General features: G+C 42.3%; 1 protein-coding gene across 1 annotated transcript in view; it reads left to right on the top strand.

Moving 5' to 3' along the window:
- LOC122716071 overlaps positions 1-26,892 on the top strand; it is an 89,014-nt gene that overhangs the window by 12,591 nt on the left and 49,531 nt on the right. Inside the window, exon 3 of the mRNA XM_043938782.1 lies at positions 18,431-18,609. Coding sequence (XP_043794717.1) covers positions 18,431-18,609 — 179 coding nt within the window. The remainder of the gene's footprint in view (positions 1-18,430; positions 18,610-26,892) is intronic.

Here is a 26,892-nt window from a genome sequence, read left to right as displayed (position 1 = left end):
GAAAATGAAATTCTCTTGTTTTTAAAGTTTTTATGCGTCACGGTTTATTATTGAAAACGCGTTCCGCAGTTGCGCGAATTTTCCATTATTGTTATTATATCACATTAATATTATTATATTATGGTATTACATTATCCCGTTGGGAATATTCGTTGGGACGCGCAAGAATTTTCATAACGCAAATGTATCCATCATCATACTCTGCTCTGTAATAACTCTGACATATGACACCGCTTAAGGCAGTGTTTTCCAACCTTTTTCGAATCGCGACTCCCTTTTTGTACGTAATGTTCAAATAACATGCGAGAGCCCGCCCCACGTATTTGCATAAAAATCAGGGTTACTGTCAATAGTAGAATATTGCAGCGTAGCCATATCGAGATAAACAAGGGACGAAAACATTTTCGATGAAATTTTCTTTCTCTTTTCTTTTTTTTCTTTTTTAAATAATTTCAGCTAAAAATAATAAAAATCTAACGATTTTCAAGGATCGATGAAAAATGGTAGGGTATATTTTATTTTCGATTTACTGTTAGAAATCGAAAATACGGAAAATCGCAATTTCCTTCACAAAGGAATGCAAAACCATGGAACTTTTCGAAGTATTCCGAAAAATTGGAAAAAAAATTTTTCGACATGACATCCACGAATCGTTTCGTCGACGAATTTTGTAACAGGGAGGGAATTCAAAGAAAACAGGAGGAGGAAAATGAAGTTTACGTTTCTCGCGTATCCGGGATTTACATGTGGAATTAAGCCATCCTGTACGAAACTTCATCCCTGCCCATTGTTATTTTATCTCGGCGCAATCTGTCCACGGATTGGTTCAATCTGGCCAAAAGGCAGCCAGACGCACAGCCCACGAATTTCTCTAACGGAGTTTCATTAACGAAGTCATGCATCCGCGTTCCATTCGCATCGGTACACATGTAACTACGAAACGAAGGGGACACTATCCAGAACCCGCTATACGCGGCGATATTAAAATCACTTGGCCGTGATGCATTCGTATTAAATTCTTGAATCGTTAATCATTTTTTCGTGGTCCGTTTGAGAACACAAATCTTCTCTTTGAACTTGGTCCACCTCTTGTCGCAACTTTTCTACTCCCATCTCCCTCTCGTGAATCGATATTCAACGATGTTGCCGTATTATTAACAGGCAACTCGTTCTTAAGCTATTTAGATTTTTCCATGAAAAATTCATTCGTAAACATTTATTCCTTCCTCTTTCCTTTTTCACCATCCCCCTCTTTTTTATCATTATTATTATTATTATTATTATTATTTTATCGAGTCAAGTTCTCGCGATTTCACAACACAAAGTTTTTCGTTGTTTAAGAGCGTTTAAAGAAGTGGAATTTTTGAGAGATAATTTTAGAAAAGAGGCAATTATTGTTTCTTTCTCTCTCTCTCTCTCTCTCTCTCTCTGTCTATCTTTTCTCCTTCGAGGCAAATGTACAACCAGGATTTCTCGTTCGGGTAGTTAGAAACCGTTCGACGGAGTTTCAAGTGCCAACGAAACTTGAACGGAGTTCCCGTTACGGTTTCGCGGATTTACACAACCCGTAAACGTCGATTCCCAGCCAATTTCGGTCAGAGCTTACCGAACCGAAGATATCCCATCCACCACATCGATCTCTTGATTTTTTTTTTTTTTTTTCTTACGAGCGTTCCAAAGACGGGGCCGATTCTTCGTCGAGGCCGATTCTCGCTCGGAATTTTTCTCACGTTAACGACCCTCGAGATAAATGTTTCTTTTTCTCGTGCGGTTCGAGTGCGAGGGGAAAGAGAGAGAGAGAGAGAGAGAGAGAGAGAGAGAGAGAGAGAGAGAGAGAGAGAGAGAGAGAGAGAGAGAGAAAACGGTGGTATGTACGTTTATGTACATCCGTTAAATTCGAGTCGTTATATAAATTATCGTCTTAGGAAAATGTTAGTAAAAACTTTCGAGATAACTTTGAGAAAGTGTTCGCTCGGCTCGATCTCTTTGAGAATTAAAATGATACGGGGCGGAGGGGAGGAAAAATCGATGGGAGAAAACCTCGCGTTAATCATTAGTTTAATATATCTCGCGAAAAATTTCACTTAACGAGCATCTTATAACGGCGGTGTAATTAAAATTAAAACGGGGGGAGAGAGAAATGGAGGGGAGGGATGGAAGGGAGGGTGGAAGAGGGAGTTCTTATTAACGTAGCGCATAATTAATGAACCGTTAAAAGCGAAACAAGTTAAAAAAAAAAATAGCTAATAAATGACATTATTTACAACGTATTTCGCGCGCGAAGGAATGAATTTACAATATCCATGTACCGCGCCAGTGAAATATTATATAACGCGAAAGAAAGATTACAAGCGAACAAGTTAGCGGCGCGCGAGCCATCCTCCCCTCCCCCTCCCCTCCCCGTCTATACACGATGCTTTTTACATCGCCCCGTAATAACTTTGTTTTAACACGGACCAGCTTTGTTTGTTCAGTCGCTTGGTCGATAATGTGCAATATTTTAGATTGCATTTTCACCGAGTAATGCAAACACCGCCGCAAATCGCGATGACAAAGAGTTATTCAGTCCGGATTTTGCATGTTAATTTATTTATTCGCAGTGGATAAAAATTATCAAACCGAACTTTTCCACGCGCGGAAAATGTTACGCGGAACCGTACCACGTTTTGCGATCGACGCGTGTCGACGCGTGTGATGATTAAGATGAACAGAGGAAAAAAAAAAAAAAAAGAAAGAAAAAAAGAAAAAGGAAAGAGTTCTTGCCTTTTTTGAAAAGATGGAAAGAGAGAAAAACATTTTCCATCCAGGAGACGAACCCCCATAGTTTGCCTTCATTTTTCGGATTCGATCGATTCTTTCTACACGTGTCCCGACCACGGATTATCACGGCGTAAAACGGAACACGTACGCCTATCTACCGGAGTTATCGACTTTCACGATCGTTCGCGCAATTAAAACGAATTCTCGCGGCTGTAATAACGATCGGTGGCGTTCCGCCGATACGCGGAATTCCACGTGTCCCCCGCACAAAGTGCCCACCGAAAATTGCACACGGATGGAACCACTGAGCATAGGGGTTATTATTATACATAGGTAGGGGAGGAAGGGAATCGTACTTATCTTCGCCGAATCTGGCGAACGTTAACGAAGGATCGGGAACGTGTCCAACCGTTGGAGAAATTTGATTTCCTTTAATCTATGCTATCGACGTTTGAAAATTGATACCTCCCCTCCCCCTTGCCGAAGATGAATCGATAATCGTAAACGGTCCTCGGCCATTACGACGACCCGAAATTTTCGATAACGTTCAAACTTTTAATCTTTTTTTGAATGGCATCCTTTTTTCAATAGATAAATTTTAACTTCAACATTTTTCGCCTGATTTTCGCCCTCATCCATAATACATTATCAATCTCGCACAATCCTATCGCGGAAAATCCAATACGTTTGTCCAATTTGATAAAATGTATTTCCTATTGGAATATGAAACGTGATTATTTCGATGATTCCATGGGATATTCAATCTCGCATAAACTCGTGGTAAATGTTATCGGCGAAACAAAATGAAATATCAAATATCCCGCCTCCTTTTTTTTCTTTTTTCTTTTTTCTTTTTTTTTTTTTTTTTTTTTTAATTAATTCAGCCGGTTTAATTTCGTTCGGTTTATATACCGAATGGAGGGGGGTGGGGAGGCAAGGCACATTTCACGGGATGACCGTTTAATCCCCCGTAACATCCCCCTTTCAGTCGGGGGATACGTTTATTCCGGTCTTCAAACACCGCGCCAGCACTATGGAATCATCCGACAAACAGGCGCGACGAAATTATGGCACGATATTCGACACATCCGGTAATCCAGCAGCATCCCGCAACATCCGAGCAAATCGAATTCGGGTCAGGTGGTATGCCGGATACGTAGGTGTCGATCTAACGTCCCTGTCCGATGATCCGATGCCCGCAAACGCGTGTCGATTTTACCGTCAAAATCACACTTATATAATTCTGTGTAATATCGTCCGCTAAAACCACGGGAATTTTACCAATTACACCGTTAACAAAGCGATCCACGGAAGAATGAAATTAATTTCGATGTAAAATTCGAGGAGGATATAATTTCGACGAGATTTTCGACAAATTGATTTTATACGGAATTTCGATTACGTATTAATTTATATATATAAAACGATCGCGAGAGATTCCCCAATATTCGTGAATAATTATCGTGGAAAAAAGATTAAATCGATTAGATCGAATGGAGGTAGTTTGAAAGGGGTAGGAGATGTTCACCGTGTCCACGAAGGGGTCGGGGATTTGCAAATGTCACGAGAGGTAAATCCAGCCCTGTCGACTGTTAATTCGCCTCTGACGGCGTGATTTAGAGTTGTCACGCGTGTACACACAATGTGCGTGTTGTGTGCTCGCGTGGGTGGATATTCCAACGTATAGAGACATGCGTGGCTGCGCCTTATGTATTCTGGGATGCCGCGAACAAACGAATGTTTTCCTGTTTATACTGTTGGCGGTCGGATTGGTCCCGATGAACCGGTGTCGTCATCGAATTCCACGTTTTTTTCTCTCTCTCTTTTTCCCCCCTCTCCCTCACCCTTCCATCAGTTTTTACCTCCGTTACCGACGACAAACGAATCGGATCCAACACGAATACCGTCCCGTTTCATCGACGACGAAACACGCTCGATTGCTTCTTCTTCCTCCTTCGTGGATCGATTTACCCCGTGGAATCTGATTCATTGCAGTTTCCGAAATGCAACCAACGCAATGGCGCGTGGAACAGCATCGCTGTACATGCTATTTTCAACGTTTCTCCGAACCGTTTGAGTCGGAAGAATGTACAAACTGCTATCATCTAAAATTAGCCCCCGATACGTCCTTAGAGAATTGCATCTGCTGGCAAAGAAACGAGGGCGTGATTCCGGCCACGCAGATTTTTTCATTCCCAACTTCCTTATTTATCTCCTCCTTCCCTCCTTTTTGCCACCGATCCATCGTTCTTCCCCCCTCACCTCCTTCAATGACCCGTCCCTATTCCATTTCCTTCTTCGCTCTTCCTCCTTCCATCCCTTTCTTTCGCCCCTTGCCCTTCTCTTCCATCGTTCCAAATCCTCCTTCTTACTCTTCTCCCCTCCCCTCATCCCTTTGTTCCACGCACCATCTATCCACCGTACTTCTTTCTCTCCTCCTCTTCTCCTTCCGTCCTCCTTCCGTTCCTTTCCATTTTTATTTTCGGTTCTTTCACAATTTCGCCTCGATACGCTATATGCTGACGGGCCAATGGGTTTCCGGAAAGCATTTGGTTTCTTCTTCCATCTTGTTCACCATCCGACTCCGGCACAGGATATGCCGGGGCGTGCACACGTTTTAACATCGAAACCTGGGCCCTTTTTGTTCTTTCACTTTTATGCATTTTCGCCGCCACCCCAGGCCATCCTAACCACGATATAAAAGTGAAAAATGGCCGGCCGACAGACATTTTCGGTTTCACTATCCTCCCTGTTTTGCTCGTGTCGTCACGTCCACGAGATCCGTTGGAATTCCTGTTGCCCGCTCTCACCGATATTTTTATACGCTCGACCGATCCCTGTTTCTAATACCGTTCGATGGTGGGACAGCTTCTTCCTGCCGCCACCGTTACGGCTTCCCCCCCCGGATATATATTTTCCCGCTCGTTTAAAGTCGACAAGCTACTTCGACGTTTCTCGAATGCACTTCGAAAAAGTTCGATCGGTTACTACCGATGAAATCTGAGAGCGCGTCGAGAATTTATTCGTTTAAAAGTTTAGACGAACTCGTTACAGGATTTCACATTGTCTTCGCATCGTTATATTATTCTTTAGGATAATAAATATTCTTTAGCGGAAGAAATGTCACAAATGATTGTACATTGTCGACGATTGTAATTAGAATTTAAGACATTGTTATTATAACGCCCTCGTGCATCATCCCCTCGATAATTGGAATAAAAATATAATCTCGTCGATGATTAATTACACTTCGGTTTGCGTAAATTGATCTTCCCAAAGGATAATAATAGCAACAAGAAAACGCGCATTTTTTTTCACATCCACAGGAATTATATTTTTCATAATTATCCCTCCGCGCGTAAACCCTTCCCTCGAATGAAATAAAATAAAAAATAGAGGAAGCCGATCTTCTTTTTCTGCCCTGCCCTCTACGGTTTTCAGAATAATACATCGCCAGGCAGAGCTGCACAATGATTAAATTACTCGAACAACAGGCATCGTAATGGAATAATACCCGCGGTAATTGCATTGTGCAACTAATTGGAGGGACGAGCTTCGCACTTTGGCCAGGATGGTATTATCCTTGCGCGAACCGTTTCCTTTTGGAACACTCGCGTGCACACTTACACACCCGCGACCAGAAATAAATTATTCGGTATGCGTCTACGTCATATGGCTTTCACGAGCAACTTACATTTGGCGCCGTGCATGCGACCCTCTTTTACCTCCTCTCCTCTCCCCCTCCCTCCCTCCCTCTCTATTTTTTTTCTCCATCTTCTTTTTTTCCTGCTTCCGCTTTCCGAGCTTCAGAAACTAATCTCACAAAGGTTTACAAATAAACGAGCCCATTCCGGGGGCTTGCTCTTTTTCTCGTAAGCCCTCGTGTGCGCGCCTCGTGACTAATTTTACATATCGCAATACACCAGGCCCTCTTTGACCACTTTCCCTTCGTTATTCACGATAAAATAAATTTGATGTTCAATTGGAAGTAGGATCGAATCACGCTCGAACTTTTCCAAACGGAATCTCCTCGAGGCAATTTTATTTTTTCTTCCCTGCACCCGTTTGAATGTATTCCGTGTTCGTTCTACGTGTAGTAAAACGTTGTTGGCTCCATCGAATAGATTTCTACGGGTCGGCGTGCCCGTATCACTGTGCAGCAACGTCTGCAATGTCACTTGTCGATCGTGTTCTACGGCCTTGAAATCTACATTAGACACGGTGGGGTCAATTGTCGTTAATGGCTCCCCTACATAGCGAGAGCAAGAGTAATCCTCGAGAACGAAAGAGAAACAAGAGTGCTTCTTCGTAACCCCCTTTGTAATTTATCCTCAATTTACTCCCTATTACGTGCATCCATCTTAATTTAGCTTTAAATGAAACCGATAATCGTCTCGGCCGTCTGTTTTCTTTTTTTTTTTTTTTTTTCCTTGAAAACGTTTCACGAGAAAAGCCAAAGGGAAATCTTTTATTTCGTACGCGTACAGGCACTGCTACTAAATTCCGATTAAACTCACTATCGACTACCACATCCAACGCTCCCTTCTTTCTCTCGCTTCTGTTTCTCTCTGCTTCCCTTTTTAAATTTGCATAAAAATCAGTCCGATTAAAGCCCGATACCGCTAAAATCCTCTTCCACGAGCAAATAAAAAAATATTAACTATAAAAATAACGATAAACATTTTCTATATTCTTTATCCTTATCTTTTCGAATAATCATCGCGCCTCGAAGGGAGCCGGCAATTATATATCCGGTTGGAAAAATATTCTTCGAGGAGACGTTTAATTATCGAAATTATATCAAAATCGATGACGAACCAGCCAGATCTCGAGCGTCATTTATTCGTTTCCTGCGGAACACTAATTAAAAGTGGCGCCCGTCCGGCGATCTGGACGTCTCAGTCGGTAGTTTGTAATTAATTTTATTGAAATCGAACGAAGCCTCGTCGCGCCCGCCGGCAATATAAAAGTTGGGTCGTAGAAATCAATCCGCGAAGCGGTGGGTCGCGAAGGGATGAGAGACGGAATAGGACAGATATATATATATATATATATATATATATATATATATATAGAGAGAGAGAGAGAGAGAGAGAAGCATTCGCGGAACAAAATATCAGTCGAAATGCGAGAGGAGACGAGATTGAACTTTCGACCCGATCTCTGTACCGCTCCAACGAGACAGCCTCGCACTTGGTGCAAATTGCGAACTTTGATGCTCTCTCTCCTCTTCTGTTCAGCTTTTTCAATAAATCGTGGAAACGCGAGAGGAGAGAAGATTGCCTCCGTCTACGGAAGAGTGGACAAGACAAGTTAGAGGAAATAGAGAGAGAGGGAGGGAGAGAGGGGAATAAAAAAAAAAGGGAAGAACTTCTTCGAAACTGTCGTTCAATCCGTCCATGGCGTATGGTATCGTTGTACGATTCTATCGTAATTTCCAATCAAATCGAATTACTTTATTATCGGATACGCGATAGACGTTTTTTCATAAATTCCTTCCACGGAATCGAACTTTGCCGATCGATCGACGTCTGAGATTTTATTTGCGTTCCATTGGCTGAACTAACCTGACCCCGGGGGAAAAATTAAGTTGTCCAAAGTTGTTCGGCCAATTACGAAAGTTCGCCAACAGGTCCGGCTGCCTCGCGATTTTAAAAGCTTATTCGTACTCAAACAGGTAGATGGTTACTTCCAGAACTTAATTTCAGATTGGTTGAAAGTAGGTCATTCCTTCTCTCTTTCTTTCTTTTTTTTTTTCTACACATCTAAATTGATACACGATTACGTAGATATCGTGAAAAAAGGAAGAAAATTTCAAAATTTCGAGATTTAAATCTCGAAGTTTGACGGAGAAAAATTGTGCGAGAGATTGATCGCACAATAAGTATTCCATTTAATTATCAACGTCGATAAATTCGATGGAAGCGGATAAAAGCTTGACCGATAAAATCATAATTTTCAACAATTTGTCAGAAGAGATGTTTCCCTCGATACATCCTTTAACCTTTTAATTCGAGCAGTCGTTACGCCGATAAACGCCTCGCGAAATGCACATCGCCGGAGAGGATTGATCGTCGCGCATTAATTTCGTCGCTCGAAAAAATTCACCGGAAAGCGGTCTGCTTCCGCTTCGACGTTGAGATATCGTGTTCCGTCATTCTGATGGACAGAAATGGGCCGTTCAACGGGTCGTTAGACAAATAAGAGGGAGAGAGAGAGAGAAAGAGAGGGGGAGAGGAAAACAGAAAGAAAAGAAAAACAAAAAAAAGAAAGAAATAAATAAATAAAAGATCGGATTCGGTCGAGTGTTTTCTTCTCTTTAGAAGTGCGGATACCTGCCACCTATTTTCCACCCACGAAAGCTTTCTCACCTTCCTCGCATTTTTCAAGTTTCTCACCACTCTTGTTCCATGCTTTTCTCACCCTTTTTCCTCGACCTTTCTTCCTTTTCCTTTCTCCTTTATATCTACATCCTTGCGTTCTTCTTCCCTTTTCGCAATTTATTCTCTTTATTTCTCCTCTTTTTTCTTCCACCCTGATTTTTTTCCACAACGAGACAAACGTTATCATAATTTCCAGGCAACCTAGGTACACGCGCGCACACACACACACACAAGTATTCGAGTCGTTTAATTTTATTATACGAAATACTGTGGCGGTGGTGGTTGTTCCCACAGCACCGCATCGGGAAGAAGTTTGTTCTGTTTCACAACGGAAAAGTGAATAACGAACAGAACAGTTTGAATCGTTTTCTCCTCGAATACTTCATTTATATTTTAAAGTGAACCGAGAGGGATGAAAAGTAACGATAATTATCTTTTATTTTTCCTCCTGCGTTTCTTCTCCGAGTTTGTTTAACGTTTATTAACTTACTAACAAATTGGAAGGGCGGTCTTTCCTTGGAGAAAAATGTCGCGTATAATTCTAAAGACAGGCACTTGCCAACAGTGACGACGCATGACACAGTTATCCGAGTCCGCGAAGAAATAAGATACACGAAAGTATTTGTCCCAGTCACTGGAAACGAGTTCTTACATTTTTCTCCCCTTTTCCTCCTTTTGTTTCACCACCTCTCCTCCCCTCTACCTCGTTTACCCTTTCGCCGTCCCTGCAAAGTTGAAGAAGTCCGGTTTAGTTTAGTTTTATTAGCAGCACACCCCCTTTCTTTGTCCCGGCCCCTCGTCTCTTTAATTCGTCTTCATTCCCCGGACTTTTCCAACGTTGCGTCAATTTACTTCCTTTTTCCCTGCATCCCAAACCTTCCTCCACTCATTCGATTCCCTCTTTAATCCTACCGACGATTAATTAATTGAAAAACAATACGAACAGTTGTCTTACTTTGTTTCGACGAAAAAGCAAAAGAAGAGAATTCTCCACTCTGTCTCTCTCTCTCTCTCTTCCCTCCCCAACCGTTGAAAAATGACGATAACTCGTGAAAAAGTGAAGAGCGAAATTCTACGTAGTAGTTACGTATTTTTACGTAAGTGGCGCACGAAGAAACCCGACGAATCTAACCATAAAGATAATACCTAGCAGCCAGAAAGAGCGGAGTGGAAAAATGCGCATGAAAATTATACACGAGTTATACACAGGGTTGAAAAAGAGCAAAATTCTCCTCCCCTTCCCACCTTCCCTCCCTCCACCACTTACGTCGTATTTACGCGACATAATGTGCCGTGACTGGCAAATTTCACTTCAACCCTCCGTTTCCGCGCGAATTACTCGACGTTTATAATCCGTAACACGAGCTCGTGCAATGGGATGAAGCCCGCGACGCGTACGTACACCAAGCACACGTGTCGAGCACGTGGTGGCCTCTTCATCGCGGCGAAAGGGATCACGATGATTTTTGCATCCCAGTCTCCGAAGGGAAATTTCACTTTCGATAAAGCGATCCCCGGTAATCCCCGCGTTTCCATTACCGAGCACGTACGTGTAATACGCGTGAAAATGGTTCCGTTGATCGAGCGTGAATTAAATGCAACCGTAATTATCGCGACCGCAACGGACAATTCATCTGAGAACGATATTTTGCGGCGCGACGCGAATACCGTGCGAAATAATTGTCAAAAAGTGGCGAGGGGAGGGGAGGGGGAATCGGCGATGCGGCGTAATTGTTTTGGCCCCGATTGAAACGTGGCCCGGTAACCGGTAAGGGAGGGGTTGAATCATTAATTTTAATTTTCCATGTTCGCGTTTCCCCATATCAAGGGAAAATTATATTCAATACGTTGGTTATTGCGCCATGAATTATAAACAAACTATGAGTTTTTTTTTTTTTTTCCTTTCGTTTTCCGATTAACTAATTTAATCGGGCGAATAATGTAATTACAACAATGTTACATCATAATGCCAAGAAATTAATTTGTCGCTCAATGCAATTCCGCTATTAATAATTACGTTAGATCGGTAATTTAATTAATTAAAGTCGATGAAACGCGGATAATGTAGCGTTAAATTGAAAAGATAAATTCAATCGGAAGAATAACAAAACGCGTATTAATATATAGATGCGTAATCGAAGAGAAACGTAACCTTTAATACGCTTTTTGTTTCATCCCGATATCTCAAGTGGTTCCTGAGATACGAGCGATCAAAGTTGAGCGTTAAAAACGCAGAGATGTTCGAATTCTTGAATGCAGCGTGACCTACATTTTTTTCCTGGAAACGCGTGCGCCCCGATAGTAATAGTGAAAAAAAACCGCTGACTCAGTGTCTGTCCACTGACCGGCGCACGTGGCGCGAGTGTGGGATAGGTCAGCGAGGGCGAGCGAGGGAGAGATCCGAGTGTGCGACAAGGACGGGGGGAGTAAATTATTAAAAATTGCCTTTCTCTTTACACGACGATATCTCGGGAACGGGGAATCGTATCGAGATGAAACAAAAAGGGTTTTAAAGGGGAAAGAACCCCGCTTCTAACGAGTTTTGTTTCGTTGGTAAAACGTTATTATCTTCGAAGTTACAGCGATGCAAAGTTTTGATAATTTTAATAGGTTTTCAGCGGTTGTCGCGATGAAACAACTGGTTAGTGTAGTGTTACACCGGGTAAATTAATTCTTGACGATATAGCATCCATATTTGGAAACATAGTAGCGAGAAGCAAAGTATATTTGCACGCTTTTTTTCCACGTAGACATCTTTCGTAAGATATTTTTGCTTCCTAATTTCATTCGTAGTAATAATTTCCTCCAAGTGTCCTTACGTTTATTACGTTACAATTACCCCGAAATAGTAACGACAGCGATTGCATCGCGGAGTGCATCTATTACCCCTGTGCGTCGTTTCGACCGTCTAACTGCAGGTATCCGTGTCACACGAACACGTGGAAATGTAATTCGTGTGGATGTATCATATGCAAATAAACCAGGGACGAGGTCGTGGACGAGTAAGTTTGTGCAAGAGCGACGATAGAAATTTCGAAGATGAAGACGATTGCAACCAGCCCTATTACCCTTCCCATATACGCCATAAACGTTCTCGAATTGCTCGAGTTGCTCGTATTTTACAATAATTTCGCACTCGTGATTCGATTTCCGTCCAACTATTCGCTCGAGTGAATGTCTGACGATCGAAATGTCACATCCATTGTTATTAGAAACCATTATTACATCATAGAACGCATGCTGTCTTGGAATTATTTGACATGGTAATAGGATATCCAGACATCTACCGTTACGGCGGTGCCCCAGTTTGTTAAACAATGGAACAACTACTGTTCCAGCTTTCTCTGGCAACAATTAGAATAGCAACGCAAGTGTATAATTCACGAAAGATGAATAAAATTAACTTACTACACGTGAAATTACATAACAAGATACGCAGGAAGATTTCAATTTAAAGATTAAATTTTAGAATGAACAAATGATCGCGACATTGAGTCGATAATAAAATATTCCAAAATTATTACGTTCCAACGTACATCGTTCCAACGTTGCAACGTATCTAATTAGAATGAATGAAACGGGAAAACGGTAAACTTTCATTTCTTGAAGCATCGAAAAAGTAAACCTCGTTCAAGGATCATTTGAGCAATCCAAACCGATGAAACGAACTTCCTTCCTCGTTAGAGAATAAGATTCCACTATAATAAAGATTCCACTCAATATGTAAAACAATCTAAAACCATTCCCACTTTGTATCCCCAACTTCGTTTATCCTTTCGCAAGAACAACCAACTTCTCTTTACATCCATTTACTCCACGCGCAAAGAGTAATCGCGAAACTGGATTAAAACTAAATGCGAGGAGAGCAATTTTACCGTTCTAAGAAGAAGAAGAAAACTTCTTCTTTGTCGCAAAAGGGGCGAGAACTCGCGCGTGGAAAATCTCCTTACATTCGCCTTTTATAATTTTAATTTTTTTAATCGAACCGCAAGCAGGGAGAAGAAGGGAAAATATCCCCAATGCTTGAGAACAAACAATGTATCGTCTTCTCCTCCTTGGTTCAAACCGAAGAACCAATAAAGCAAAAGTGGCGAACGTATTCCATCCCATTCTCGTCTTTCTTCCGTCCGTAACGTGAGGGCACGCGAAAAAGTGGAAAGAATAAAGTGTACACGTACGGGGTGGGATGGCGGCGAAAGAGGAAATGTCCACTTCCGTGGAAATTACACGGAGGGCAGTGGGCAGTGACACGCTGACACGGCGCTGTCGCGTGTTAGAACGGGCGCACGCAACTGGGCGATGTGCCGACTGGCAAGAGCGACCACACTTTACGAGCATTGCGGCGAAAATATATGATTCTCCCGGTGGCCTAGCGCGACCGTAAAGTTTCGTCCTCATTGTTTCGAGCGGCGGAACAGACCGGGGGGAAGGAGGAGGGGGAGAGGGAGGGAAGAAGGGAGAAGGGTTGGTTTGGTTTAAGAGCGGTAGACCGCCGCACGATTCCAGCCAGTCGTAAGATTAACGGCTGGTTTGCTTTGTAGTTTTATAGCCGCCAACTGCCGCCTCTCCTCTTCGCCGTTCTTCCGTCCTTCTACCGATATCTGCGCGCTTTTTCGACCACTACTACTTCTTCGAGATTCACGAGAAAGAGCCGGGAAAGTTGATCCCACGCAGATGGGATTAAACGAGGCGGGAAAGGATCTCGAATAATCGCGATGCACGATCTTCGAGAACGATCTTCGAGGCGATAAAAGTGTACGAAGTTCCCTTTGGAAGGGACGTTGGTTTAACCCTGGTCTTCCAATCTTGGTCATAATCGAAGGTTATTTTCAGAATGATTTTCAGTATTTAGAGAAAAACATTTCCATTTAGATTCAGTCAGAATTAATATTAGCGATGGAAGGGGGCTAATCGAGAAATATTCCAATCTCTTGCCGCGTCTACGCGATAAAAATGTTCCTTACCACCGCGGTAAACGATCCTTATAATCCTCCTTCGTTTCCCTCCCAGCGAGGATTTAGAAGCCGTTCGTCATCGTTTTACGCAAACGACACGCGTTCTCGAAGGCCTAGGAGCGAGGAGGAGGAGGGGGAGGAGGAGGAAAACGTAATCGCGAGGGACGAGGAATACGTAGAGAATCCTCGGGTACAAAGAGGGAAAAACGGGATAATGCTTTTGGGGAAATAAAAGTGTCGTTTGCCGGTGAAAAAAGCCACGGTCGTAATGGAGGTGAGTCGAGTGCCTAGGAAAGATAGCGTAACGCTGCGAGATTTAGCACATAGTAATTCGCTTTAATGCCGGCGTACATACTGCGTCCTTGCTGCTCCACTCGATATTTGTATTCCACGTCGCAGCTCTGCTTATCGAAGAACATACCGGAAAGGAAATTCACCAGCCGCCTCCTTTTATCGGTTTCCTTACGTTGCGAGCAGAATCCCTTCTTTCTCTTTTTTTTCTTTTTTCTTTTTTTCGCAGAGACAACCTTTGTCGTCTGTACGTTATTCCCTTCTTTCCCCCTTTTTATTTCACTTTTCTTTAAGCGCAATATACAAACTAAGAATTTGAGAATATAAAATCGAATGAAAGAAAAGTGGAAATTTTTCTTTTCATTCTTGGAGGGAAATCTATCAGCTTTCTATAATAAATGTTCGAAACAAGCTTTAAGTTTGTATCATTCTACTAAGAGCATTGACAAGAGATCGAAGTCTTCGTGAAAAAGTTGCAGGATAAATTAAGTCGTCGCTTCTGCATCCTGCTCTTGACGCTTAATTAATAAACCAAATAATCTATCATCCTAATTCCTTGCAAGTTCCCATCCCATCTAATGTTAGTACGCCTACGATGAAATATTCTCAAGATATATATATATATATAAAACTTTCATCTCGATTTCGAACGTGGCGTCAATTATTTTTCAATTATCGACTAAATAAGGGTGAAGCGAACGATCGAGTCGTACGCGATATAATTTGTCTGGTCGAGCTTTGGCGTCGATGGAAATCGGAATTGACGTACGTCCGAGAGAATTATTCTTCGCTCGCGGTATAACTTCTTTAAATGAGAAGAGCGCGGAGAGAAGAGACAAAAAAGAAAAAGAAAGAAAAGAAAAGAAAAGAAGATGGAAAAAAGATGGTCGCTCGATGCCAACCATAAAATATCCCGACGATCGTCCAAAGAAAAATAGCTGGAGGGCCAAGAGCAAAAGACAGAAAGGGAACATTTCTCGGCCTTTCGACAATCTTTTCTGCACGCGGTTTATAATATTATAAAGCGATGTCGATGGAGGAAAGGGAAACGAAATGAATGCGAAAAGAAGGAAAGTGGCGAGCGAATGAATCGAATACTTTTCTCCTCGTCGAACGCGCGATGAAGTAGAAACGCACGACGCTTGGTCAGACGGTGAACGACCGCGTTAATGCAGGCCGGGATAAAAAGCAATGTGGCACATCCGTCCGCGTTCCAGAAAGATTTTTTCACGGTCGTTGATTGAGATTATTATTATTAAGATATTAAGACAAGCGCCGTATGCCGGGATATTTAATCGGATTTCAGCCTCTAGGATTGACGCGTTTCTCTCCCCCCTCCCCATATTCCATTAATGGGTGGAAATAAAATCCGAGGTACTGAATTATTTTATTCCTTGTTTCAATATCTTCGTTAAATATTTAGATTTCAGACAGAAGTTTGATGGAGTCGCTTCAACTGTTTAAACAGTGTGTAAATTTTTCAGGGAGAAGTGTACGAATAAATCGTGTTATTTTATATATGGTTTAACTCGGACAGACACGAAAAAGTAAATAAGAACTGGAATTCTCGAATAAAATATTATCTGGAAATTACGTTAAAAATAAAAAAATAAAAAAAAAAAAAATACGCGAAATGCGTATTATACCCCGGTACCCCCATAAAAGTGTTCGGATGATGTGCGATGGAAGAATATAAAATGCAACAATAGACGCGTCAGATAATACGAACGACTTTATACGCACCAAGGAAAAAAATATCGTACTCGCAAAAACTTCTTTTGATGCATGCGTTGTACATACTGTTCGTTGTGAAATTTGTTCATTGCGAGAAAAAACATATTCGCCTTTTTTTTCTTCTTTTTTTCTTTTTTTTCTTTTTAAATACATATAATCTCCACCATAAAAGTATAAAGTTATCTCTCCTTTAAATTCATTAATTCTTTAGGTAGCAGGTGTCGGTTATGCAAAGGCATAAATTCTCACACCAACGCGGGAGCGTTAAACTTTTTTTTTTTTTTTTTNTTTTTTTTTTTTTTTTTTTTTCCATCCACCCCTTTGACTCCGGTCTGTCAACAGTCGGCTCTCAACTCTTCCCCTACCCCTCACCCTCCCCACCCCTATGCCTATAAATTCGTCACACGCTTCGATCCCAACCCCATTTACCAGGGGCAACGTGAAATAAAGAGGTAAAGGTCGACGTGTAACTAAATCCCGCCGGTGCACGACCACGATTTTCGGGCCCGTGTACATCATCCGTATTCGCGGTCTCTGCTTTTTGTCAATTAATCTGCAGTTATCAGTGGGTCGGATGGGATGGATACGAGCGACGTTGCAACCCAGTCGAGGGGAAGTTGGTCATTTGTATGACGCCAGCGTGCTGCTGTGTATACGGGCGTTATCTGTACTCCGAGCTTCACCTCTCTGGGGAAGAACGACCCGTGACACGTTAACGTGAGACCTCAAAACGATGGAGTGACGGAGAAAGAGAGAGAGGAGGGAGAGGGAAGAGGGAAGAGAGAGAGAGGATATCGCTCCATGTTTGGCCAGGAAGCGTTGTTTATGCGAAACGGTCAGCACACCGAGTTACGATGTCAGCGGCTCGTTCTGGTTGGCTTCGTTTGATAATTCGATTGCACTTTTGCACCTCGAGCACCGTGACGCCTCCCCCTCTCTTTTCTTCTCGTATCAAGCTACGAGAGCTCGGCTCCCGTCCAATTAAATTTATTCGGGCGTGTTTTCGAGGGGGGAAAAAACGTGGCCGCGATTCAGAGATTGTAAAAGAGGGAGGAGGACGCAGGGGAAGAGAGAGAAAGAGAGAGAGAGAGAGCGAAGAGAATGAAGTGTCCTCGTTTTTTTCCTATCATCTAGTTACTTCTTTCTCTCTTTTTTTTTTTTCTTTCTTTTGTCAATTTCCAAAATTTCCGACGATTCGCTCACTTCGAATACGAAGTTTCACTTATACGCGAAAGATGATTAAAACTATGATGAGATTTCCGTTTTTTATTTGGTGAAATAATAAATGGACACGCCTCGATTCAAAATCTCTTCTTCCATTGTTTCGCAGGAAATTCTTGGAATATCTGTACAAACGAATTTTCGAATATTTCGAGAGAAGTCGGGAAAGATATTTTCTCAGTACCATCTCTCCAATTCCATCTTTCCCCCAATTCAAAAGACCTTAGAAATAAAAGGACGTTGTTTTCTCTTTCCTGGCTCGATATAGTCGTGCAAAGTCGTGACTAACCGAGCTTTTATTCCCAACTTTCCTCCGGGATTAATCCACGTCGATCGTGAATAGATATCGTTCCGCGCAGTTTTGATGATGATTGATGATGACGGAGAGACTGTTACTAGGTATACTAACGAGGATACCATCCCCCAATAGACCCCCCCCCGGGGCTATACCAACGCTCGAATTTCGTTCGATGAAATTCCGAAGGATTACGAAGGTAACACGTGTCCAGACACGTCCATCTCGGAAGAAAATAAATCTCGAGAAATGAGGAAAGAAATTCGCGTATGAGAACAATAAGGGAGGCAAGTACCGCCTTCCCGTTCCAGAGATGTTAACTCGGGGAAGATTAATCCGCGGAAACGTTTAATGAGCAAACAAGATCGACGTGATTTTTCTTTTATCTTTCGTTCGAATATCGGGGAGAAATTCCGAACGACTCTGCTAGAAATTTCGCGAGAAATTTCCTTTCCGTCTTGTTGGAAGGGGAAGGTTTCAAAGAAGACGAGTTTTCTTTTAGAAAATTCCTTCGTACGCGGAAAAAGGAAGAAAACCGAGCGAGTTGGTAAAAACTACGAGAATAATGGATCTTGGTAAAAATTCTGCTTAATCCTCGGTCAATAGTGTGTTTTTTTCCTTCTTTCTTTTTCTTTCTTCTCCTTCTTCTTCTTCTTTTTTTTTTTTTTTCATTTTCCAAGAAAGATATTATGCATCGATCAACCAAGTTTTTAGCAGACCATTAGAAATACGGGAGAATATTTTCGAGGAAACGTTTTCGATTCAACGGAACCAATTTGTTTTGCTTTCAGCGCCTGTACAACTTCGCGAAATATCGAAGGAGGGCCCGGAGAGGCGACCAAACGACGCCAATAATGACTCAGCCGAAGGGGATTTACCCGTTTTTGAACCGACAGCGGCGAACGTCAGCGCATTCGTCGGACAAACCGTGTACCTGCCATGCCGTGTGCGAAATTTGGGAGATAAAGTGGTAAGCCGCAGTAATTTTCTTCCCGAACGAAACTGAAGTTATCTCTTCGAACCTGTTCTTCGAAAAGACAGGGCGAGAAAATAACTAGCTTTGTCGTTCTTTTACGAAGAAAAAAAAAAAGAAAAAATAGGGAGATAGAGAAAGACAGAGAGCGAGAGAGAGAGGAAGGGAAGGAAAATTCTGAAAGCTTGTATTTTGTAAAACTACCAAAGCTAGTTTTATGACCGATATGAAAACTTGCATCGTAAAGATGGCGGATAAAAATATCGAGACTGAAACTATCTCTGCCAGTTGGTTCCGTTAACCAACAGTAAAGATTCTCGCCACTTTTCGAAATTCTAAACTACCAATCTTTTATCTCTCGTCGTAAATTTTCCACTCGTCAATATCTCCAAACGTTCTCTAAACTTTTTCTTGAATAATCTCAACTAATATACGATTTTTCTTATTTGCAATACCGAGAATATTCGCGATAACAACATCGTATAATCCAACAGTATCCTGCCTCTGTTTCGTGCCACAAAGAAATTTTATCCAACCCCAATTCTCTTCTTCAATTCTCGTCTTCGCCACGAAGCCGAAACTACTAACCTCAACCGATCCCGGCGAAAAAACACATGGATAAACGATGAGAAACAACCGAGCAGATCCAACCTTCCCTTTCTCCGTTGAATTATGAAACAATCCCGTGCAAAAGGGAATCGTGCAATTCAACAGTTAAGGGAACCCAATATAAATTTCGATCAGGTCCTCGTCGACCACGTGCTCCACGTGGAAGAAGGCACGCGCGCAACACGACGGAGCTGTAACGATCAATTTTCGAAAGTCGCTCGATTTCGTAGGCCAATTTCGATTCAAACAGGTTGTCCAACCGGCGGCCCCTTTGCCGCGACGATTTACGCGAGCAAAGACCTGCTCCCCCTCTTTTCTCCCCCTCCTCCCTCTCCCTTAACCGGTGTGGCGTAATTAATACACCAGACCATGACAAATAGTCGTTTCCGCAATAACGGCCAACCGATAAATATAGCGGTCGCGATTAGGAGAGCTGGCAAGCACGAAAACGTAGACGTAGACGCCGTGGTGGCGGACCCCCGTGTATTACATTGGCGTGCTCGTGACAATCGATCAAAATGGGAGACGGAGGGAGAGAGGGGTCACAAAGACACGGACGGTGTGTTTCCTTCGTGGCTAATATCTACGCGATTTCGTATCCGTACACGTCGCCGGTTGGATCGTTCGTGCCACCTGGATTCTCGTCTGGACGGGAAGCCGGTTGTTATCTCAATTTTCCATTTCGCTCGTGCAACTCGTCTCGCTCTTCCCCCTTCCCAACGATTAATTACAACGAAGCGACGATTTCCGTATCCACCAACACAGAATTTTCCTTCCCTCCTATTTCGCCCATAATTCCGCGCCAATTTTTCTTCAATTTGATCGGTCGATTAGCCGCGCGGTAAGTCGCGAAACTGCTGAAAGCGGTAATCAACGATTCCACGATGGTCAGCAGTTTCGCCAGAGAAGATAAAAATCTTCTTCGTCCCGAAACGGGGAATCGGGGCGACGGAGGTGGTTGTAGAAGTTTGCAAGATCGATACGAAGTGTGTGCGGTTAGGTGACAACGTGCAGCGAGGGATGATCGCGAGCGAGCCGAGGAGAGGAGAGGAATCGAGTATAGAAAGGAAGCAGGAAATTTATGGCAACCGATGATCATTTCATCGGGAGATGGTCGCTCGACGGCTATAATTCCATCTTGATTCGTTTCGCCCGTAGACAATCGTTAGGATTAAGGGTCGTTTGGCGCCCCTCGCGCTCGTCGTCGATATCATTCCGCTTCATTCGAATACCGATCCGTTATTTCGAAACCTTCTCTTTGGAAACCGGTATCAAAGCCTCGGTACGGAACCTCTTCACAGCCATCGGTTTTTCGACCAGCGTTTTTCGTTCATCCAAGCGCTTTGATTTTTTTTCCCTACCACATGTTCCCTCGTTTTCTTTTTCATCTCTCTCTCTCTTTTTCTTTCTTTTTTTTTCTTTTTTTTTTTTTTTAAAGAGGGTGATAGACTGTTTGATCAAAGATCGGGCAAAAGTGTATAATGGAAAAGTCACAGTCGATATCCAACTGTTTCTAGATTAGCACGAAAGGATGGGAAAGTTAATCAAGGAGTTGTTTTTTCCCTCGTCGAAAACCTCGGTTCAGATACCCATTTCGCGGATGAAAATCGACATCTGATATCGAATGCAAGTCGCAATGTTTTTTTTTAAATAAAGTATCGGGAAATAAAGTATGTAGGTGGAAGAGGAACGGAACGAGTGGTCATTCTAAGTTACGAAAGCGTCGATGTTTGATGAAATCCCAATCTTGATTGGTATTATATCGATGCTTCAATAAAGTCGTAGTTGGTCGTCTATTTCGAACGCTTTTTCCTTTTTTTTTTCCCCCTCTAAAACGCTATCCTATCGCACCTGTGCTCGACCATGAATTTTTCACCAATTCGAATATCGCGGCTACGTTTTTTCCCTCCTCTATCTTTCTCTCTCTCTCTCTCTCTCTCTCTCTCTCTCTCTCTCTCTCTCTCGTTTAAACGGAGATTGAAAGCATTTTTAGACACGCTTTTGGGATAATTTGCGCTTTCCAAAGTTAATCGGATTCACGGTCCCTATTCACTCTGTTTTTTTTTTTTGTTCACTCTCGTTGACATATCTACCATCTCTTTCCCATTGATTTATTTTTAATCGAACGTCAAATTGAATTACCCCGATGGCAAGTCGGATAAAAAGTCGAGAGTCGTTCGAAAATTGAGGCTGGCAAAAACTCACTTGAACCGCGGGACGAGTGTTCACGATCGCTGCAAGTAGTTACTTTCATTACTGCATCCCCCTTCCACCCTTCTTCGAGTTATTCTCGATCAATATTTACCCATGTTCGGTCGCGAAATTTCAAAGGTAAAGAAGCTCCCTCGAAATGGTTCCCTCGATTTGTTGATCTTGCGTTCCTGGATGGATGACCAGGAGGAAATCGGCCCTTGTTCCCCTGTTTATTGCCAAAAACCCGCCAACGAGTTTCCTGCCTCGAGAGCCGCCCTATCGCATCCTCCCTTCTCCCCTTGGCGAGAACGCGTTCGCCTGGAATTCAAAAAGACAGTATCAGGTTTTAACCAGGTCGTGATCGAACCTCGACTCGTCCTATATTCGAAATATCGAATGCGAATGCGAGCAAACACTCTAGTAGCTTCCACGCTAGAAAATCACGATACCGTCCGTATATTTCCGCCAACTTATTTCACGATCCGCGTGTTTTCGACTTTACGTGTTCATTTCCATTCCGGAGGACGGAACGGGGGAGTCAACAATCGAAGGAGACAGGCGCGAGTTGATCGATCGATAGTCGGACGCGTTTTATATATATTCGCGAATAACTTGGGGGGATACTCTTTGCAATTTTAGAAATCCATTCCCTACGCGCGGGGAATTAAAAAACAATTTCAATTCGTGGCGGAACGGAATAAGATGATACGATAAAGTTTGTGCCTATCTTTTCGATGAATCCCATTTTTGTCACCTCTTTGCACCGATATCGATCTATCGTAAATTCCTTCTCCGTTCCAAGGATTAAAGCTGCACGATCGATTCAGTTCCACGGACAAACCGCTATATATCGTTCCTTATCCCTGATCTGTCACTGTCTTCATCCCCCTTCTCGAACCCTAAATCCCCCTTGGAGCCACGCTAATGTACTCGAAACGAGAAAGAAAGAATAGGAGGAGGAAGAAGAAGAAGAAGAAGAAGAGGAGAGGAGAAACGAATCCGACACGGTCGAACACGCGCCTACCTCGAGCCGAAACTTGACTTGTGATTTGTTGACCTGGCAGACAGGCCAAACAACGGTGTCATGATGGATCGGCGTGAAAAAGGGAGCCTTATCGGTCGGTCAGATCGATTACGCCTAGCACAAGGATCTGCTCTACCTGTTCCTCTCTCTCATTCCCTTTTTCCGCTTCGCTTTCCGCCGCATAAATTGAACAACCGCGCGAATTCCTGCCGGTTCCGCGGTTATTTATGAAGAGAGAGAGAGAGAAAGAGGGGAGAGTACACTCGTAAATATGATTAATTTTCGTTCCTCGTTCGAAAAACCAGCTGCACCACGGGAGATAATCAGCTAACGGATATACACCTCGTTTCTGCGCGAAATATGTTGGACGCAATTGAATGCTCGTCACGAACGGCCGTTATCGACGGCTTCTCCTCCATTCCCCTCGAATTTTATCCCATTTTCTTCTCTCCAACGAACGAACGAGCGAACGAACGAACGAATTCAACGCGGCACCCGATGTAATTACGTTGTGTGTTTTTAATTTTGTTTTCGGATAATTTAACGTGGGAAAAAATTTCAACGATCGTGGACAGTGGAAGTGGAAAGAGAGAGAGAGAGAGAGAGGGAGAGAGAGAGAGAGAGGGAGAGAGAGAGAGAGAGAGAGAGAGAGAGAGAGAGAAAGAGAAAGAGAAAGAGAAAGAGAGAAAGAGAAAGAGAGAAAGAAAGTTTTTAGAATTTTTGTGGGAATTTTTGTAATATCGTTGCAGATTTTTCTGCTTTTTTTCTCCTCCCTCCCTCCCTCCTTCCTTTTTTTCCCCGTTCATTTTCGTTCATACGTTGTTTTCTCAAATTAACCGGTTTTTGATACAAGCACGTTTCGTTAAAACGTCCAACGACTCGACTAGAGGAGACTACTATTGGACCAGTTCGAATTTCCAGTTTTCCAAATGAAATTGGACATGGGAAAGTTTCACTCCGAAACTGGACGGAATTGAAAACTTGAAAATTGCCTATATTTTCGACGTCCTCCGTGTCCACTATTTTCCCTCTGGACAAACCGCCAATACATATACATATATTTATACGATTGGAATAAAATGCCAATCCCATTGGAAACGAATATCTTTGAATTTTTCATCAATGGAGTCACCTGGCTTCTATCGTTTATTCACTGTCACCGCCACGAATTAAACGCCAAAAAATATGTTCGAAGGAATGTTCAATAAATAATTCCCTTTTCGATTTATCGTATTAACTTCGTAAAGACTTTCCATGAATCATATCCCATATATATATACGATCATACGTACATGAACTTTTCCAAAATTGTATTCTTTCTAGAAAAGTTTCAATTTTCGAATCTTACGATATGAAAAAAAAAAAAAAAAAAAGAAAAAAAAAGGAAGAAAGAGAAACGTAGAATGACGATCGACGTGAAAATCTCGATTGATACAATTCCATTTCACGGTAGAGTGATAACAGAAGCATAGCTGCGCGATTGGTTAGCAAGATATTCGAGGGTCGACCGTTTCCCGTGCGTTATTTCCGCAATTTCGTTCCGAGGTGGGGTAATACGGCCACAGGTTGACGTCACCCGGGCTTAAACGGCTTTGAAGCGGCCAATCGAGCGCAATTTTCAAAATTTTCCACCGCGTATCGAAAAAGTTACCGAATCTCGTTCAATTGCCTCCCCCCCTCTCTCTTCTCCATTCCATAGCGCGCTAACGAAAATACTTTGGGGGGAGGGAAATAAACGATAAAAAGAATTAAATTAACAGGGGGGGAAAAAAAAAGAAGCGAACGAAAAATATATCGAACGATTCGCGAACGTTGAAACGAACGAATTCGTGAAATCAAGAAATCGTTTTCGTTTTCGAACGTCGGTTCGAACGTACGTATACGCGAGGGCTGGGAATTCTTGCAGCTGCACAGAGGCCGTGAATCATTTGTCACGTTTCAAACTCGAAAATTACTCGAAAAGCTTCCGGAGCTTGTGAGTGGGCTTTCTTGAGGAACACGTAGACGAACGTGTTCGTAACGCGATCCTCGTGGAATCCTCGCTATTTCTGGTCTGGCAAATTTTCGAATAATTTTGGCGGAACACCGTGGAAAGCTTATCTTTTGTGAATACGAAATTTCATGAATATGTATACAAAATTTCCTTCTTTTTTCCCCCCCTCGCGCGATCTTTCGGATAATTTCATTGTCGCGTTCTCGAAAACTTGCGTGCGAGGCCAAGAAGGATTTAAAGAAAAAACCGAGTTGTAATTGAAAATTAAATATTTAATGATAATTTTTATCAGCGCGCCATTCGTTTCTTTGAAAAATTTTCGAAAAGAGACGAGAGAGCGGTCGATGAGAGTTTTAATTCCAAACAATAGCCGAGGAAACAGGAAACTACGAAGAGCAAATATAGAAAGAGAAGAAGCAAGAAAAAAGACACAGAGAGAGAGAGAGAGAGAGAGAGATTTTACAAGAATTTTAATTACGTGAGGTAGCGCAAGTTTCGAGAGAAAAAGACTCGAAGGAGAAAACCTTTTCCTTTTTTTTTTTTTCATTACAAGATTACACTCGACCATGTATGCACGTTGCTCTCTAAACAAAATGTTCGTTTTCCTGTTACACCGTCAAGACGCGAGTAAGAGACGTGAACACATAGGTAGAGTAGCGAACGGAACACGATACACCGAGGCGAGAGAAGAAGGAGGGATAAAAAAAAAAATGAAGGAGAAAAGAAAGGAAGGAAGGCAGCTTCGAAAAAAAAAAAAGAGAAAGAAGCGGAGAGAATGTACGCGTAAAGGAGAAGAGAAGAAAAAGAAGAAGAAAAAAAAGAAAATAAATGGAAAGTAGCTTGGTATTTCAAAGATGAGAGACCACTTTGCGCTTAGAAGGAACTGCTTTACTTTCACAGCTTAGTAAATGTGCGAGGTATGCTCCGAAGAAGGAAGAACAGCCATCCGGGTTAAGGTAAAGAGACAGAAAGAGAGGGGGGAAAAGAGAGAGAGAGAGAGAGACGAGAAAAAGGAAAATAAGGCGGGGAAACAGTTTCGGTTGCTCCGAAACCAGGGACGATTCAACACTTTATCCCTCCGCAAAATTTACGAGCCGGTGTGCCGCCGGTGTGGACCGTTTGACCGCGAAATTGCGTAATTAAATTAGCACCGGCCCATATAATTCGGTAATTAACATTCTGAAACGGGTCGCACTCGGTTGGGAAACCAGGGGGAAAAATAGAGCCGGTTATAAGTTGAAATTGTTTAGCGCGAAATCGTTTATATCGGAAAATTTATGGCTGAATTTATCTTATTGCTGCCAACTTGTATTATCTCTCGAATAATAATGTAATGTAATGGAATGTAAAAAGAGAAGAGGAATGATTATGATTCTGAATCTACTGATGCCGGATGATATGGAATAATTCGAGATCGAAGTTTAACGCGAGAGGCGAGAAGAGATATTTTCAACGAATTCCATCATGCGGATGATGTTCGCGAAGACGTGGCATTTCTTCGAGAAACAAGTTAGTCCCTACAAGCTCTTTTCTCCAACATGTCGCAGGTGGAGGAGATAAACTCGACTGGTTGGAAAAGCTGAAAAGCATCGAAAAGAAAGAGAGAGAGAGAGAGACTGTTTTACGTTGCTCGCAACCATTGGAAGATGAGATTTCAAGGCTTTGAAACTAAGATTTCGACTTTCTTTCTTACTTCGAGTGTTTCTTCTACTCGAAGAAATTCTATCTTTTTCCTTTCTTTCTTTTTTTTTTTTTTTTTTACGAAAGATTACTTTCCCTTGCGTAAACGTAACGTCGGAATCGTTTCGAATCGAACGATTGTTTCGTTGTCCGGTTGCCAAGAAAAATCTTCCAAAGGGTAAAGAGAAGTTGAGAGGAAATACATTTGAGGATAAATTTGCGGGGAACAGGAGAGGCCGAAAGTATGAATCGATTCGATTGCTCGTCAGGTCGGGCCTGAAGGAACGAGATATCGAAATGGTTTCGAGATAAGAGAGTCCGGCGACAGGAATTGACTTTGGATCTCGATTAAACCGCCGGCAGAAATCCTTCTCGATTTTATTACGGTCCATATCGTCTCACGTATTATTCAAGTCATAAAAATTTGATATGCGAGGTGAAATCGTGAAATTTTCAATTTAAAAATTTTCTAATTTAAATTTGAACGTTTTAAACGTTGTAATTGGGGGAGGATATTGTTTTCTCGCTCCTTTAACCACGGAATATGGATACGGAAAAATGGGGTTGAATGGGAAGCTTGTTGAAAATAACGTGGACAATGGTTGGAACGAAGAAGCGTAGTTAAATTGCCTTTGTTTCGACGTTCTCTTTAAACGTCGAAGCTAGGTATTCCGAAATTTTTTAACGTCTTAATAACAGTCTTTTTTTAATAATCAACTCGCATCGAAAGGATGTAAAACAAACGATACGAATTAGAGCAGCCGAAGAAGCAAAGTCGCTC

Source organism: Apis laboriosa, unplaced genomic scaffold, assembly GCF_014066325.1.
Source record: "Apis laboriosa isolate Shangri-la unplaced genomic scaffold, ASM1406632v1 scaffold42_cov153, whole genome shotgun sequence".
Lineage (NCBI taxonomy): Eukaryota > Metazoa > Arthropoda > Insecta > Hymenoptera > Apidae > Apis > Apis laboriosa.
The sequence above is the reverse complement of the archived record's forward strand: the minus strand, read 5'-3'. Positions and strand labels throughout refer to the sequence as shown.